The sequence below is a fragment of the Chiloscyllium plagiosum genome, unplaced genomic scaffold (assembly GCF_037043375.1).
Source record: "Chiloscyllium plagiosum isolate Xiang-an unplaced genomic scaffold, Cpla_swu_hap1 HiC_scaffold_7, whole genome shotgun sequence".
NCBI lineage: Eukaryota > Metazoa > Chordata > Chondrichthyes > Orectolobiformes > Hemiscylliidae > Chiloscyllium > Chiloscyllium plagiosum.
In genome coordinates this window covers 84,565,013-84,580,474 of record NW_028270145.1, presented here as the reverse complement: position 1 = coordinate 84,580,474, position 15,462 = coordinate 84,565,013, and the positions used below count along the sequence as shown (strand labels likewise).

At 40.2% G+C, this 15,462-nt stretch overlaps 1 protein-coding gene across 1 annotated transcript in view; it reads left to right on the top strand.

The window, feature by feature from the left end:
• The window catches only part of LOC122551725 (low-density lipoprotein receptor-related protein 1-like), a 1,910,187-nt gene that overhangs the window by 1,035,693 nt on the left and 859,032 nt on the right, over positions 1–15,462 (top strand). Inside the window, exon 15 of the mRNA XM_043694091.2 lies at positions 504–626. Coding sequence (XP_043550026.2) covers positions 504–626 — 123 coding nt within the window. The remainder of the gene's footprint in view (positions 1–503; positions 627–15,462) is intronic.

Here is a 15,462-nt window from a genome sequence, read left to right as displayed (position 1 = left end):
AATCCCCACTATCATTTACCAGAAAGTGAACAGATACTGTGGTTGGCAAGAGCAGTTTAGAGGCTAGGAATCCTGTTTTAATTAACAGAGCAGGTCGGTGACCACAAGCCATCAGTGGTCAGTATCGAAACATCATGTCATATTATGTCTTGGCGACAACAGAGGGCTTCTCACCACGATGATAACACAGTCCACCACGTAAGAATTATTTTTACTGGGGACGAGAGTGTTATGGTTGGAGATGAAGGTGTGATCGAACGTATCAGTTGTTGAAGAAATGTTGCTGTGAACAGTAAGTCTAAAGCTAGACTCTTGATTTTTGGAAGTGCAGTTCTCAGTAAATTTGGTGACAGTTTTATTCCAGGGGAGGATATAGAAGGTAGCAGAGTTCAGAAGTAGAAAAAAATATATTAATTAATTGCAAACAAACTGTAGTCAGTTGGTATTAATCACATTTTTAAAATGAAAATCTATAGTTACTGACATTGCACTCTCCCTTCCAGCTGATAACTTGACTCGTGGAAACAACGGTGGATGCAATAGCCTGTGTTTGATCATTCCTGGTGGCAGAGTTTGTGCTTGTGCTGATGGTCAATATTTGGATGAGGACAACGTTACCTGCAAATGTAAGTTTCCCATTTCCAATTGATGCAGTATTTCATTTGTTCCATTTTGTCGCTATCTTATTATGATAACCTTTGACATAGAAGCAGTGTGATCAGGAAAACTTACAATTTATTTATAAGACCTATGGAATTTGTAATTGCTTTTAAAAAAGTTTGTAAAATAAATTTTGGAAAGTTTGCATTAATTTTAAAGGGATCAGTTGTAATTTTCTCAGATATTAAGAAAACTAGTCCATACAAGCTAGTGACTCTTGATCTGAAAATAGTACCATTTGGAAGGAAGTTAAATACAGATGCCCAAGTGCACAGAACAAAGAAGATTTGCAGTTGGAGAATAACAGAGAAGATATACTTACAAGTAGCTGTGTGTATAGTGCAGGTAATAGGAAATGAACCAAAAGATTCGGTTAGAGCAGTGATTGTGATGTGAAAACTTCTTTGGCGTGCTTCAAATTTGCCAATGTTGCAAGACTTAAAACTGTGAGGGAAAGGAGTATTTGAGGAACCAAAAGAGAAAATGCTGGAAAATCTCAGCAGGTCTGGCAGCATCTGAAAGGAGAGAAAAGATCTGACATTTCGAGTCTAACTGACCCTTTGTCAAAGTATTTGATGAATGTGTGCCAAAAGACAGCCATTAATCTAGCTAAGTAGATTCTGTTGGAGTATTCAGTTTAGATGATCAGTGTCTCAAGGAAAATTAGATGAAGTGGAGCTACTAATGTTGGTGATTTGAAAAGTAAAGCCATTGAGTGATTTTCAAAAAAGAGATCCTATGTTCTAGAGGTCCAGTTGGGAAGATTGAGAAATAACGTGTGTTCCCACAGTTGGATAAGGAGCAATGTGACTGTGTGTAACCTCATGGTATATTCTCAATTTATCTGCTTTTTTGTGATTAATGTATAGCTCATACCAACCATAATTTGGCTGTTAATTCATGCATAATTTCTGTGATTTCTGATTCAAATTTAACTGATAGCTGCAAAAAATAAAAAAAAGCTTGCTGGTAATTCCTTCATGGGGTGATGGAGGTAAGTCATTCAATAAATTGGTTATTATAGTATATAATTCTCCTGGGTGGATGGGGGAGGGGAGGGGGCATGACATTATTTTAACGATGCTCTTGCATTTTTGAATATTAAACTACGTTTCATAAAGAGACAGTTTATTCCAGGATATCACTCCCTAACCTGCATCAAAAGCAAAATGCTGTGGATAATGGAAATTTGAAATGCATTCTGACTGAAGATCATTGAGCTGAAATGATTTGGAGATGCCGGTGTTGGACTGGGGTGTACAAAGTTAAAAATCACACAACCTGCACAACCACCTGATGAAGGAATGGCGCTCCGAAAGCTAGTGTGCTTCCAATTAAACCTGTTGGACTATAACCTGGTGTTGTGTGGTTTTTAACATTGAGCTGAAAAGTTAACTCTGTTTCTATCTTTACAGATATCAACTGATCTGTTGAGTATTTCCAGCCATTGCAGTTTTTATTTGATAATCCAGTTTAGTAAACAATGCAGCTTGTTATATTCTTACAGTTGGATCTCATTTAGCTTTGTTGTGCTGTTTTATGCTACGCAATTACTGGTGTAAGGCAGATTAGGCACAGTTATGTTGTGTAGTTGTGCTATCATAATGTTTAAAGAATGAATAGTGAATTGTCCTCCCAGAGCTGGAGTGTTTTATCATTGCGGCAGGGATGTCCCACAGCAATTATCTGTTCTGAGATTGCTGTTAAACAGCTGTTGTAAAGCATGAAATGGAAAAGCAATGGACTTTAAGGTATTGCGAAGCTTCATGAACTTTTCCTTCATATAATATTTTGGAGGACCTTACATCGTGATGTCACAGTGCAAGAGATGCATGCCCTGCATATGCATTTGCAGTCCTGATCTCATCAAGGCCAGCCACGCCTCAGGAAGCTGTCTGAGGGCACAGAACAAACTCAATCTAAAAGGAACACTGTTATCAGCTTCTCCCACAGCCACCCCACTCCTGATCGCTCATTGTTACAAACTGCGTCTGTTCACTGCCAGCCACCCACACTATCACTGTCGTTTGCTGACTCCTGCTCATCACCCACATGCCCCCAGCAGGGGTCAGGAATCGGATGTTGAGGGGTCAGGAGCACTGTGGTAAGGAGTTGGAATGGAGTGACGAAGAGTTGGGAGTAAGGAGTACAAGAGGTTGGGAGTGGGGTGACGATGAGTAGCACACATGCGAATCAGGAGTGGGGGAATAAGAAGTTGGGATTGTGGTGGGAATAAGTCTTGAGTGGGGTGATAATAGGTAAGAGTGGGACAGCGAGGGGTCAGGAGAATGGTGTTAAGAAGTCAGGAGCAAGATGATGAATTGGAAGCAGAAAGCCAAGAGGTCAGGAATGGAGTGATGAGAGAGAATCGAGAATATGTAATTGAGGGGTTTGTAGTCTGATAGTGATCAGATGGTAAATGGAACAGAGCAATGACTGATGGAACTTAAATTGTGGTAAGGATGGGTGATGCATTTTGGGAGGTCTGAAGGAAGGGCATTCTTATTGAATGGTAAATCCCCAGGGAGTTCTGTGGGCCAAAGGGACCTTGGTGTACAAGTCCATAGATTTCTGAAAGTGTCAGCACAGGTGGACAGGTTTTTGAAAAAGGCGTATAGGATACTTGCCTTCACTAGAGCTGGGACATTGATAAAAGGAGCAAAGAAGTCTTGTTACAACTTTACGAAACACTGGTTAGGCCACAAATTGTGTGTAGTTCTGGTCCCCACTGCATCAGAAGGATGTGATTACATTGGAAAGGGTGCAGAGAAGAATCACCAGGATGTTGCCTGGGATGAAATGTCTCAGTTACGAGGAGAGACTGTATAGGCTGGGTTTGTTTTCCCTGGAGAAGAGAAGGCTGAGGGCGAGTGCACTTCAGTTATATTAACAAGGTTCCAGATGTTGTGATAAGCAACAATGGCTGTCAATCAATGTGGAAGAGCAGCATGTTTATTCAGATCTCCCAGTCAATAGCAGACAGTGATTCCCTCCATCCATCCCCAACATGACAGTGATATAAAATGCCCAGGAAACTTTGCAGCTTCTGCTGTTTGTTCTAATTTAAATGTAATGGCAAATAGAGTCAGGAGGCCAGGTGGAAAGTGAAACCATATCTCCTTTTACATAATGTATTGAAGGCTCACTACTGAAGGCATATCTTCTTGTTCATCGACTGGCAGAGATTTAAAATGTTCCAGTCAACACCTGAAACTGTGCAATCCTTTCCAGATGATGTTCCTCCTAACAATGTTCACCCCATCCCTCACTGCTCAATGTTATTCACCCTCCAATCCCCTAGCATTGTTTACCCCTCTCTCACCAACTGATCAACGTTTACACATCACCTGGTCATGAACCAAGGTATCTCTCCTGCAATTTCACCTTGGCCTACCTTTTCCCTATCAGCCAACCCGGTGTCAAGGATCTTGCAAAGTATGTCAGGAGGTGGGGGAAATCTGTGCTGGGAGGAGAGATGAGAAATTTCCATCAGCGTGAGGTTGGAGTAAGAATTGTTGAGTGAGGGATGGCTTGGTAGGGTGACAGAGTCTGAAAAGATGGGAGGGTGGTGATTATTCTTTGGGAGGATGGACTTTCTCATAAGGGAGGGTGTTAAGTCAGGGGCCGTGGGGGGCTGAACTTTGTCAGGGGGAAAATAGGGTGTTGAGCATTGTCGGACGTCAGTTCAGAATGGGAGGTGTGTGAACATTGTTGATGGAATGGGTGGTATGTCGTGTCAAAGCGCCATAATGCTGGAATGCTCTGATCCTCCAGCTCCTGCACTCCTCACCAGGTTTTATACTGACTTGGAATTGCTCCAAGTAATTTGTACAAATATTGCACAAAGTGCCGAATTCTCATGGTTCTGACTGTCTGATCATACTGCCATAGAGACTCCTGTAAAGATTCAGTCAGGATAAAACCATCAATCGGTAATTTCCCTGACTTCCTCAGAGGCCCTCAGTGCTTCAGTAATCAAATTAAGCCATTCACCTCTTTTCTTAACAGAAGATTCTAGTCATTAACACATCTCAAACCTTCAGTAATTCTTGGAACTTGCTGCCTGTACTTCTGAGGCCAAGCTTTTCAATGAATTTGGACATTTCTACTACTCCCAGTCTTGTGCAGTTGACATTTGCTGAAAAAAGAAACTGTGGAAACTTAATGGTTCTGAAAGCCAAACAGGAACTAAGATAGATCAAAAAGGATACTTACACATTAGACAAATTGATGAATGAAAATAGATTGTAACAGTTACTCAAAGAGTGTTCTATAAATGTGATGTTTACGCCATGAGCTCAAAGCAACTGTACAAAAAAATAACAGGAGCGATTAGAGTAACCGTCTGGTGGGCTAAAGCCATTTGCAATTAGCTCGACCTCCTGCTCGTGGTCAAAACATTAATACTGAACATTTCAGTCTTCTGAGTAGACTTAGTAATTAACACTCATTAGGCAGTCCACCTCGTCAACTCATTCCACACTATGTGAAAAGACGTCAACATATCAGACAAGCCACAAGACTTTAAAAGCATTTTAGTTTCAGCAAATGGTGAACAATTTTAAGTGATCTTCAGTAAGCCAATAACTGGAATTGGATCAGAGAATATTAAAACTATAACGGCTACAGGAGCTCCTCAATTTATAAATATCTGATTGATGAATGCTCGTATTTACAAGTGCAATCCTATACAGGGGTATAATTTTAAATATCCAGCATATGATTGTTTCCTGTATTTATGGATGGCTGCTTAATATTGTCCTGCGTTGTGTTCCAACTTGGGTACAAATCGATGCGAATTAACTCAGGAGCAGAACCTTTCACAATCTGGGGACTGTTTGTACTTTTTCTTTGTAGGCAGCCACAAGGTACCAATAAATTTGCAGTTTATCAGCCTGGTCACAAACATTAGGGCATTCTGACTGCTGCTGGCAAAAAAATTATTTCAAGATTAGGCAGGAAAGAAAAGGAGAAAAAGGTTGGTCTGATAGAATTGTTTTGAAAACAATAATAAATACATGAATTATGCCCCAAGGTGTCATGCATTTATAGAAGAAATAAAGCAAAGATGGTTTGTATACATGTTCAGAAAAGGGCAATTCACAAAGTTAATTGTGGAAAATTTATATCTTTAATGTGACAGGGTTAACAAAATAGAAATCTTTATAATTATGGAAGGGTTTGATACACAGATCACATTCATTCTCATAGGAAGTAGCATGGCTGGAGGCCACCAATCGTCGACAGTTGCTATGAAACCCAAGAGGGATTTCAGAAAAGACATCTTTCTCAAAACAACTTGCAACTCAGTACCACAGGGAATGGTTGGAATCAATAGTATATATCCAATAATGGGAAAGCATAAACACTTTGACAACATTTTGTTTCTTGCAATAAGTTTAATGGCTGCCAAAGACAGGAGTAAAAGCACTTACAGCAGAGACTGAGGTTACATTGGTTGTAACAAGCCAGTGAGTAAACTGTGTACAATTACCCTTCCCTAAACATTCCTTTCATTTCCAGATACAAGTTATCCAATACACAGAAGTCAACACAGAAAATCATCATTCATTAATAAAAATGTATATTAATTTATCAAACTTACATTTATCAGTTTCTACAAATTTATTTTATATATACATATATTATCCGCGTATAATTTAGATCTATTCATAATATGTAGGTATGTTGTTGATTTCTGTTAATCTAGTGTCTATGTTCTTTATTAATATTTTTCCTCTAGTAGTGCAGTAGCTGTTGAAACTTTTTTGCTGCTGGTCTATTTTCACATTTGGGAAATGGTGGACCTCTCTGACTTATAATCTTTCTGCATACAGATCATGGTATCACATGTTCTAGACCAGTGGCCTGCAATGAAAGGCCAGCTCATCTAGTTGTATATAGAGGTCTGCAGTTTCAATGATTTATCTGATCATTCACATGTACCGCATACAAATGTAATGACAATTGCCATACGCAGCTCCCAAGTTCCCTTGTGGGTTGACTCTTGTTGTGAGCGTTGAACTCTAACTGACTCTCCAGTTCTCAGCTTTGGTGAGGATCTGGCAGTTTTATCAAAGTGAAATTTGGCTCTCTGTTGTTTCACCTTGATTTTATCATTCACTTCTACTACTGCATTTGGCTTCAGCACTTTTGATATCAGAAGACTAATTTGGGTGTGGAATGACATTAATCTTCAGACTGGAGTACTTTCCATGCCTTTAGTTTGTTTGTTTTCCCACTCGAGGATTGCCTTTTACAAATCAGTGCTGGATTTAGTTAAGATCTTTATGATCCCATTGGTAATTTTCATTACCGTCTCAGCCTTTTCATTTGACTGGGAAGAGTGGTGAACATCAAATATTGTGCTGAATTCCCCAGTCAGTTATGAGGCTATTTAGTATTAGCTCAGATCGGTGGCCTATAATGAAGGGACAGCTCAGTTTAGACTTCAATGCTTCACTCATGAATTGAGGATCATCCTTGCTGCTCTAGAGTTCTGTAACGATTTAAATGTACTTTCAGGCATTCTGCAATCTCACAGGTATTTGTTGATATCACCTGGTCAAAATCCCAGTTGTCAGAATAGTCAAAAGTGACAACATAATCAATTCCTGTGAAAATCAAAAGGTCAACCCAAGGTCATCGCCACGGTCCATCGCTGTTGTGATATATATACTCCTGAGCTTGAAATTCAGTATTATCACTTAAACTTGCTATCCTTAATCTGATTGCTCATGTTGGGCTAAAAATGTATTTATCTTGCCTTCCACAGAGCAGGCATAATTCTCATTTTCCCATTTCCTTCAAAATAAAGACTCCACAGCCTTTATGCAAGATGGCATCTTCCACTTTCACTTTATCTCTGTATGTTGAATATATTCTTTATCGTATTAATGTGTCCTTGAAGCTTTCAGTCCATTCTTTCAACATTACTTCCTTGAGCATGTTAAGAGTTGCACCTTGTTCTGTAGTCTGATTGTCCAGAGAAAGACGTTTGTTTTCAGATTCAATATTACTGTCAGATTGATGACTTCATGTCAAGCTTTTGCATCCCATTGAATCTTGAAGATTCACTCTCTCCTATATGCCTTGATTTTCTTCATAAAGAGTGCTGCTCTCAACAGCACATTGGCTATGTACATCATTTATTGTTATTATATGTAGTCTCCAGATAAAAACCCTGCAAACAATGTTACATTCTTTACACATGTTTAGAAGCAGATCAAGCATTTGGGGAGATTGCTTTGAAGTGGTTTTTGGTTGGACATCAACTTAACTTTCTCTCTCCCTAACAGGTACTTTTTAAAATGTCCACAAGCAAAGACAGTAATCAGGCAGTCTTTAGCAATATAGAGATTGTATTATTCCAATGGTGTTATTGCATGGATGCGAATACAATTTGTTATCCTTGCTGCCAAAGGACCACACCAAGTCTGTCTCATGGGCATCACACTGCAAGGTGATTTCATTATTGACACCGGAGTACCTCAGCATTGGTGTCATCATTGCTAGCTATTTGATCCCCATTAAACATGCTTCTGATTCTTTTCCTCAAACACTATTGCATCTCCTTAATATTGAGCATATGTACATGTTCACACTCATATGGTAAATTAGGCAAGAACATTGTGAAATAGATCACAAATTCCGAAAGTTGTTGCACATCTTTCACATTTGTTGGGCTGCATCTTTGATCTAGGTTTCACTTTGTCAGTATCTGAGGAAAATCCTCTCACTAAGCCAAATCTGTATCCAACTTGCCAAGTTTTCCTGGACCTCATGTGTTCTTATCATCTTGATTAGTCTCCAGTGTGGGACTTCCTCAAAGGCTTTACTGAAATCTAAATAAACTGCATCAATGGCATCATTCACTGATCATTAAATTTAATCAAATTTGGTCGGCATGACATCCCTCTGACAAAGGTATGCTGACTATCTCTGATGTTGACATCTGTGAATAAAATTATCCTATTATTCTTTCTTACACACCTCAGTGTATATCTACTCTTCTCTTGCCTGCTGACTGTTTGGGGTTCTATGATATCCTTCCAGCAAAGTGATTATTCTCTATTTATTCCTAACCCATACCCTTAAAGCCTCATTTGAAAATCCATACAAAATACTACCGCTCCTTAATGTAGTTATTAACTCCTTAATGAAAAATGAAGCCCACTTCCTCTTTTACAACCTCCCCTGATATATACCTGAATATCCTCTAACCCAGAATGTTGATTTTCCAGACCTGCTCCTCCCTCCACCATGTCTCTGGGATGGCAGCCATCGCAATTTCATGTGTTAATCCATGCACCTCTTGTTTCTCTCTGAACTCTAATACTCCTAACATTGAAGTAGAAGCCATTCAGCCTCACCTTACGCCCTTGGAAGTTGACATGGGTGAACACCTTCTGCCTTGATTCCTTTACTAAAATATGCTGCGTACCTATTGCACACTATGTCCACTCCCTCTGCTGAACTAGTTTAAGTTCCTCCTAAGAGCACTGGTAGACACATCAGCAGTGATAAAACGAAAAAGTTGCTGGAAAAGCTCAGCAGGTCTGGCAGCATCTGTGAAGAGAAATCAGAGTTAGCATTTTGGATTCAGTGATCCTTCCTCAGAATTGATGGTATTTCGGAAAATGTTGGTTTATATGCAGAAGTCTAGGTGATGGAAGGGTGTAAGGAGTAAATGATACGTGGGGATAGAGCCCAAAGAGAGATAAAGATAATTGGACATACTAAAGAGTGGATACCAATCTGTTTGGGAGGGTGAATAGCTGTTGAAGGAAACTATTAGTGGCTAACAATAGGTAGTGTCTAATGGCAGGCTGTGTGATAACAAGGTGTGAGAGTCAAAGTGTCATACAACTGATACAATATATTGAACAATATATTGTATCAATTGCATGACATTATGATCTTGTGCTATAAATTTTGTGTCTTATGATCCTGCCCCACCAGCTATCTGCTGAAGGAGCAACGCTCTGGAAGCTAGTGCATCCAAATAAACCTGTTTGACTATAACCTGATCTTGATTGATTTTTAACCTTGTCCACCCCAGTCCAACATTGGCACTTACTCATTGTTAGGGTACATGACTTCCTAGATATGACAGGTCACGCATTCTCCTTGGCTGACCTCACCTGCCATGATTTAGACTTGAACGTATTGAGTCTTACTTGCTAACTTTTCCAGTTACTTCATATGAAAGATACTCCCTTCACTTTAAGTTTAGTCTCCTCCTTTTTTCTAACTTTTACTTATCCCTGGTGCTTCTCAGTTAAGCCCCCGCTTACTAATCTCCCAGCTCCTTGAACCTTGGTCTGCTCCTGTCCCCATTGATTTGTGAAAGTAGTTATGCTGGTTCGCCTGCCTCGCAATATATTCATTGTCAAAAAAGAAATTGAAGGAAAGTGGAAATAATATCTTTTTTAAAAACAAATGTAGAAAACAGAGACTGGTGTGGAGGGTTGTTTTTCAGACTGGAGGCCTGTGACCAGTGGAGTGCCACAAGGATCGGTGCTGGGTCCTCTACTTTTTGTCATTTACTTAAATGATTTGGATGCGAGCATAAGAGGTACAATTAGTAAGTTTACAGATGACACCAAAATTGCAAGTGTAGTGTACAGCGAAGAGGGTTATCTCAGATTACAACAGGATCTGGACCAGATGGGCCAATGGGCTGAGAAGTGGCAGATGGAGTTTAATTCAGATAAATGCGAGGTGCTGCATTTTGGGAAAGCAAATCTTAGCAGGACTTATACACTTAATGGTAAGGTCATAGGGAGTGTTGCTGAACAAAGAGACCTTGGAGTGCAGGTTCATACCTTATTGAAAGTGGAGTGGTAGGAAGATAGGATAGTGAAGAAGGCATTTGGTATGCTTTCCTTTATTGGTCAGAGTATTGAGTACAGGAGTTGGGAGGTCACGTTGCGGCTGTACAGGACATTGGTTAGGCCACTGTTGGAATATTGTGTGCAATTCTGGTCTCCTTCCTATCGGAAAGATGTTGTGAAACTTGAAAGGGTTCAGAAAAGATTTACAATGACGTTGCCAAAGTTGGAGGATTTGAGCTATAGGGAGAGGCTGAACAGGCTGGGGCTGTTTTCCCTGGAGCGTCGCAAGCTGAGGGGTGACCTTATAGAGGTTTACAAAATTATGAGGGGCATGGACAGGATAAATAGACAAAGTCTTTTCCCTGAGGTCGGGGAGTCCAGAACTAGAGGCATAGGTTTAGGGTGAGAGGGGAAAGATATAAAAGAGACCTAAGGGGCAACTTTTTCACGCAGAGGGTGGTAAATGTATGGAATGAGCTGCCAGAGGATGTGGTGGAGGCTAGTGCAATTGCAACAATTAAGAGGCATTTGGATGGGTATATGAATAGGAAGGGTTTGGAGGGATATGGGCCGGGTGCTGACAGGTGGGACTAGATTGGGTAGGGATATCTGGTTGGCATGGACGGGTTGGACTGAAGGGTCTGTTTTCATGCTGTACATCTCTATGACTCTATGACTCTATAAATGGATAAAATGCAAGGTTTGATGTAGGGTTGATTGAGATGAATTTTCCCATGATGTTCACCACACCAACCCACATCCTCTGCAGAAATATGAAAGGAAGTATAATGGAAACATTACATTGGATACACTAGATTATACAGCACTTCAGATTCCATGGATTTTGGATACCATATTTCCACACAGTATAAACTAAATTGACCTGTACATTGAATTATATGATGAAGTCAATACTAAGAGTGAGTTGGTAAACTGTGAAGTGTCATTAAGCAGCAGCGTTCTGATCAGAATTGTACTTGTCATCTGTATAGCTCGAGCCAGGCATTGTTATCACTGTATAGTTTGTTCTATTGTTATCTTGCTAGATTTATGCAGCAATTTGTGATGTCAGTAGAGCAGACTTAATGCTAAAGCTGACTTTTAAATCCAGTTCAAAATCATCCACTGCCAAGCTTAACTATTAAATTCACTTTAAATCTTTTGATTTTCAAATATACTGACTACTGCAGAATCTTTATGCTTATCCAGGTGAGATATTTCAATACTTTCCACTTTTTAAGACCATGCATTCATTTCAAATAAAAACAGAATAAACTCAATGACAAGGAAATCTTCCCTTGCTTTCACCTAATAATGTCTTAAGCTGACATTTGAAATATGTCAGCCATCTGAATTGGCATTATAAACTTGGATATCAGTATAACTCTAAATTATGATTCTTGTAAACATCCGGGTCAGTTTTCTTGTGCATTTTCCTTTCTGTTTTTCCAGAAGTGAATGTATAATATTTAAAGATTCAGTATGAAGACATTTCTGTTTCATGATCTATCACAAAATGGGGGGTTTCTCATGTTTGCCTGCCGTAACTCTGAGAGAAATAACATAAATTGTGTTCATTCATTTCTCCAGGGTTTCTGCAGACAGGCAAATATGACAACCTCGAAGAAATGTAGCCCTAGAATAAAGTTTATCAGAACCAAACCATTGTGGAAACATAAAGCAAATATTTTGAGATGAGAAAATAAAGGGTGATCATAACTTTTTCTCCTTCCACCTCAGATTCTTCTGCTGTTTTTGTTGCTCTCTTATATCCTTAATTCTTTCAATTTTCATTGGATAAGCCCATGCCTATGAGCAGAGCACTGATTTTCCATTTCCATCTGCATCTCTGACCAGGAAACTTCCAATCTTCTGGCTACAATCAGGTGTATTGGATGGATTTATTGGGTAGTAATCAATCTGTTTGCCCCTGTTACAAATGCACTTTGTCATTGTTTGTGTGGATGGGTGGTCTAAAATGGTACAGTCAGAAAGTCATGAAGTCACAGAAGTCTACAACAGGCCCTTCAACACAACTTGCCCATGCTGCGCATTTTCGCTATTTAAACTAACCCCATTTGCCTGCTTTTGATCCATATCCCTCCAGACCTCTCCCATCCATTTACCTGTCTAAATGTTTCTTAAATGCTGCACTGAGAACAACCTAACTCTCAATGCCGGCAAAACCAAAAAACTCATTATTGACTTTGGGCGGGATATTACTCATGCCCTCCTACACATTAACAGCACAGAGGTGGAACGAGTGGAAAGTGTCAAGCTCCTGGGATTGGTCATCCACAACAAGCTTTCTTGGACTCTTCATGTGGATGCACTAGTTACCAAGGCCCAACAACGTCTCTTCTTCCTCAGGCAGCTGAGGAAATTTGGCATGATGGCAAATACCCTTCCCAATTTTTATTGGTGCACCATTGAGAGCATTCTGTCTGGATATATCACGACCTGTTATGGTGACTGTACCATTCAAGATCGGAGATGGTTACAGAGAGTGGTGAACTTGGCCTGGACAATCACAAAGGCCAACTTCCCACCTGTAAAATCTGTCTACCAGGCCTGCTGTCAAGGAAAGGCCGCTAGCATTCTCAAAGATCCAGCGCACCCTGGCAATGTTTTTGTACAACCTCTACCATTAGGGAAACGCCTGACCACACGCACCAGCCGGTTTCAAAACAGTTTCTACCCTATTGTTGTTAGAATACTGAATGTACTCACAAACTCTGAACATTCGCCTGAACCTATGTTTTTATATTTGCCGCTGTTACCTATGCTATTTAACTATGTAATCTGCCCGTAATGCTCGCAAGACAAGGCTTTTCACTGTGTCTCAGTACAAATAACAATAAATTCAATTCAATTCAAATGACAAAATTGCACTCACTTCCATCACATTGAAGCTCCAGTTGTTATGAAGGTGTGCGCTCATTCCACTGCTGCTAACATTTAAAAGAGCTCCTGTGGTGCAATGGTAGTGTCCCTTGGTCAGAGACCTGGGTTCAGGTTTCACCTTCCCCAGATTAGCAAGTCATAATGGAGAATTTAAAACCTAGACTTCTGGCCTGGAGGCAGGGACACAACTACTGAGCCACAAGATCTCTTACACTGTTGCATTTGTATGACTTCCGGTCATGAAATGATAAAATTATCATGGGAGAAATTGTTGTGACTTATTCTGCATTTTTACGTAAGCTTTATTACCATCACTAAGGTATATTAAGTATTAATGAGATGTATTGGTATTGGAAAGATTTAGTGATGATGAGAGTCATTAGTATTGTTAACGTTTCTTGGTACTAGTGGTGTTTATAGAATCCATGCAGTATGGAAGAAGGCCTTTTGGCATATTGAGTCCACACCAGTCTCCAAAGCCCCCCACCCCTTACCCTATCCCTGTAACCCTACATTTCCTATAGCTCGTCCATCGAGCCTGCACATCCCTGAATGCTATGGGCAATTTAGCATAGCTAATCCATCTCATCTGCACATATTTGGATTGTGGGTGGAAACCAGAGCACCCAGAGGAAACCCATTCAGACAGGAGGAGAACATGTAAACACTGACAGTTGCCTGAGAGTGGAATTGAACCCTGGGTCCCTGGCGCTGTGAGGCAGCTGTTCAAACCACTGAGAGACTGTGCTGCCTGCATCAGTATGGGCATTGCTGAGGTTTCTTAAAGGTAACTAGAGGCTGAATTTTACTAGAATTTGGCCATGTCAATTCTAGCGAGTTTATGGAGGGCTACTTTCCATGAGTCCTGGTGAGATTTCTTGTGTTATCTTTCCAAATTCACTTCATTACCGATGTGCCACACAGCTATGGCACCCTGTTTGTTACATCTTTTGACCTGCCTTCAGTGGAAATAATTGCCACTGTCAGGAATCCTTGTACATATGTAAAGCCCAGTCATGCATCTCACTGCATGAAGAGCTGCCTTTCATCAGGGCAAGAGAGCAACATGAAGCAAATGCCTGTTGGACATGTAGGTATCATGGCTGACACTTGAGAGAGCAATTGCACATTCATACACCTATTGCTACATAAAAACCAAAAAACTCAGCTTACTTGTCCTTAGTCTCATCCCATCTTCAAACCCTGTCTCAGGGAGTACTCCTTCCCCAATTTCCAGTATAGCCCAACATCTTATTACTGTTAAAAAATAGAAACTGCTGGAAAAACTTAGCAGGTTTGGCAGCATCTGTGGAGAGAAATCAAAGTTAATGTTTTGGATCCAGTGACCCTTTAATGTTAACTCTGACCAGGAATGTTAACTCTGATTTTCTTTCCACAGATGCAGCTGGACCTGCTGAGTTTTTTCATTAGTTTCCATTTTGTTCCTCTTTTTCAGCATCTGCAGTGCTTTCGGTTTTTTTCTTCTTATTGTTGAACCCAGGATCATGACATACTAGAAAAAATTCAGAAGGTTCACTTTTATTTGGTAACAGCAAAGGCTAAGAAAGACACCAATCAAAAGCTGAATTTGCCTTGGGAATAGACAGGATAGTTTGCCTTTAGAGCAGAACAAATTTGCAATCAGTGATTCCCTACACCTAGCTTGTATCTACTAGAAACGGGTGTTAATTCAATCTCATCTGATGGGTTGCTTTAGATGCTTCTCTGTTGTATCATACAGTAAGTGATTTTTCTCCTGCTCAATATCCTCATCTTTCTCCTTAGAAGACTGCTACTGCTCTCCCAGCTCTTTAGCATCCATCACATTTCCTCTTTGCCAGCTGTAATTGTGCAGAGCACAACATGCTAAGATTTTTTGGAGTGTACTGTAGGCTCCCCTGGACCAGATCAAGATTTCAATCCTCTTACTCAGGAGGCCTTCATGATGGCCCGCTTTGTGATGGACTGGGCCTCAGTCAGTGTTTGTGTGATAAAGTCATCAGGCACAGTCAACCAGCACAGCCAGTCTTGGAACAAAGAGGAACATGAGAGTTTTCAAGAT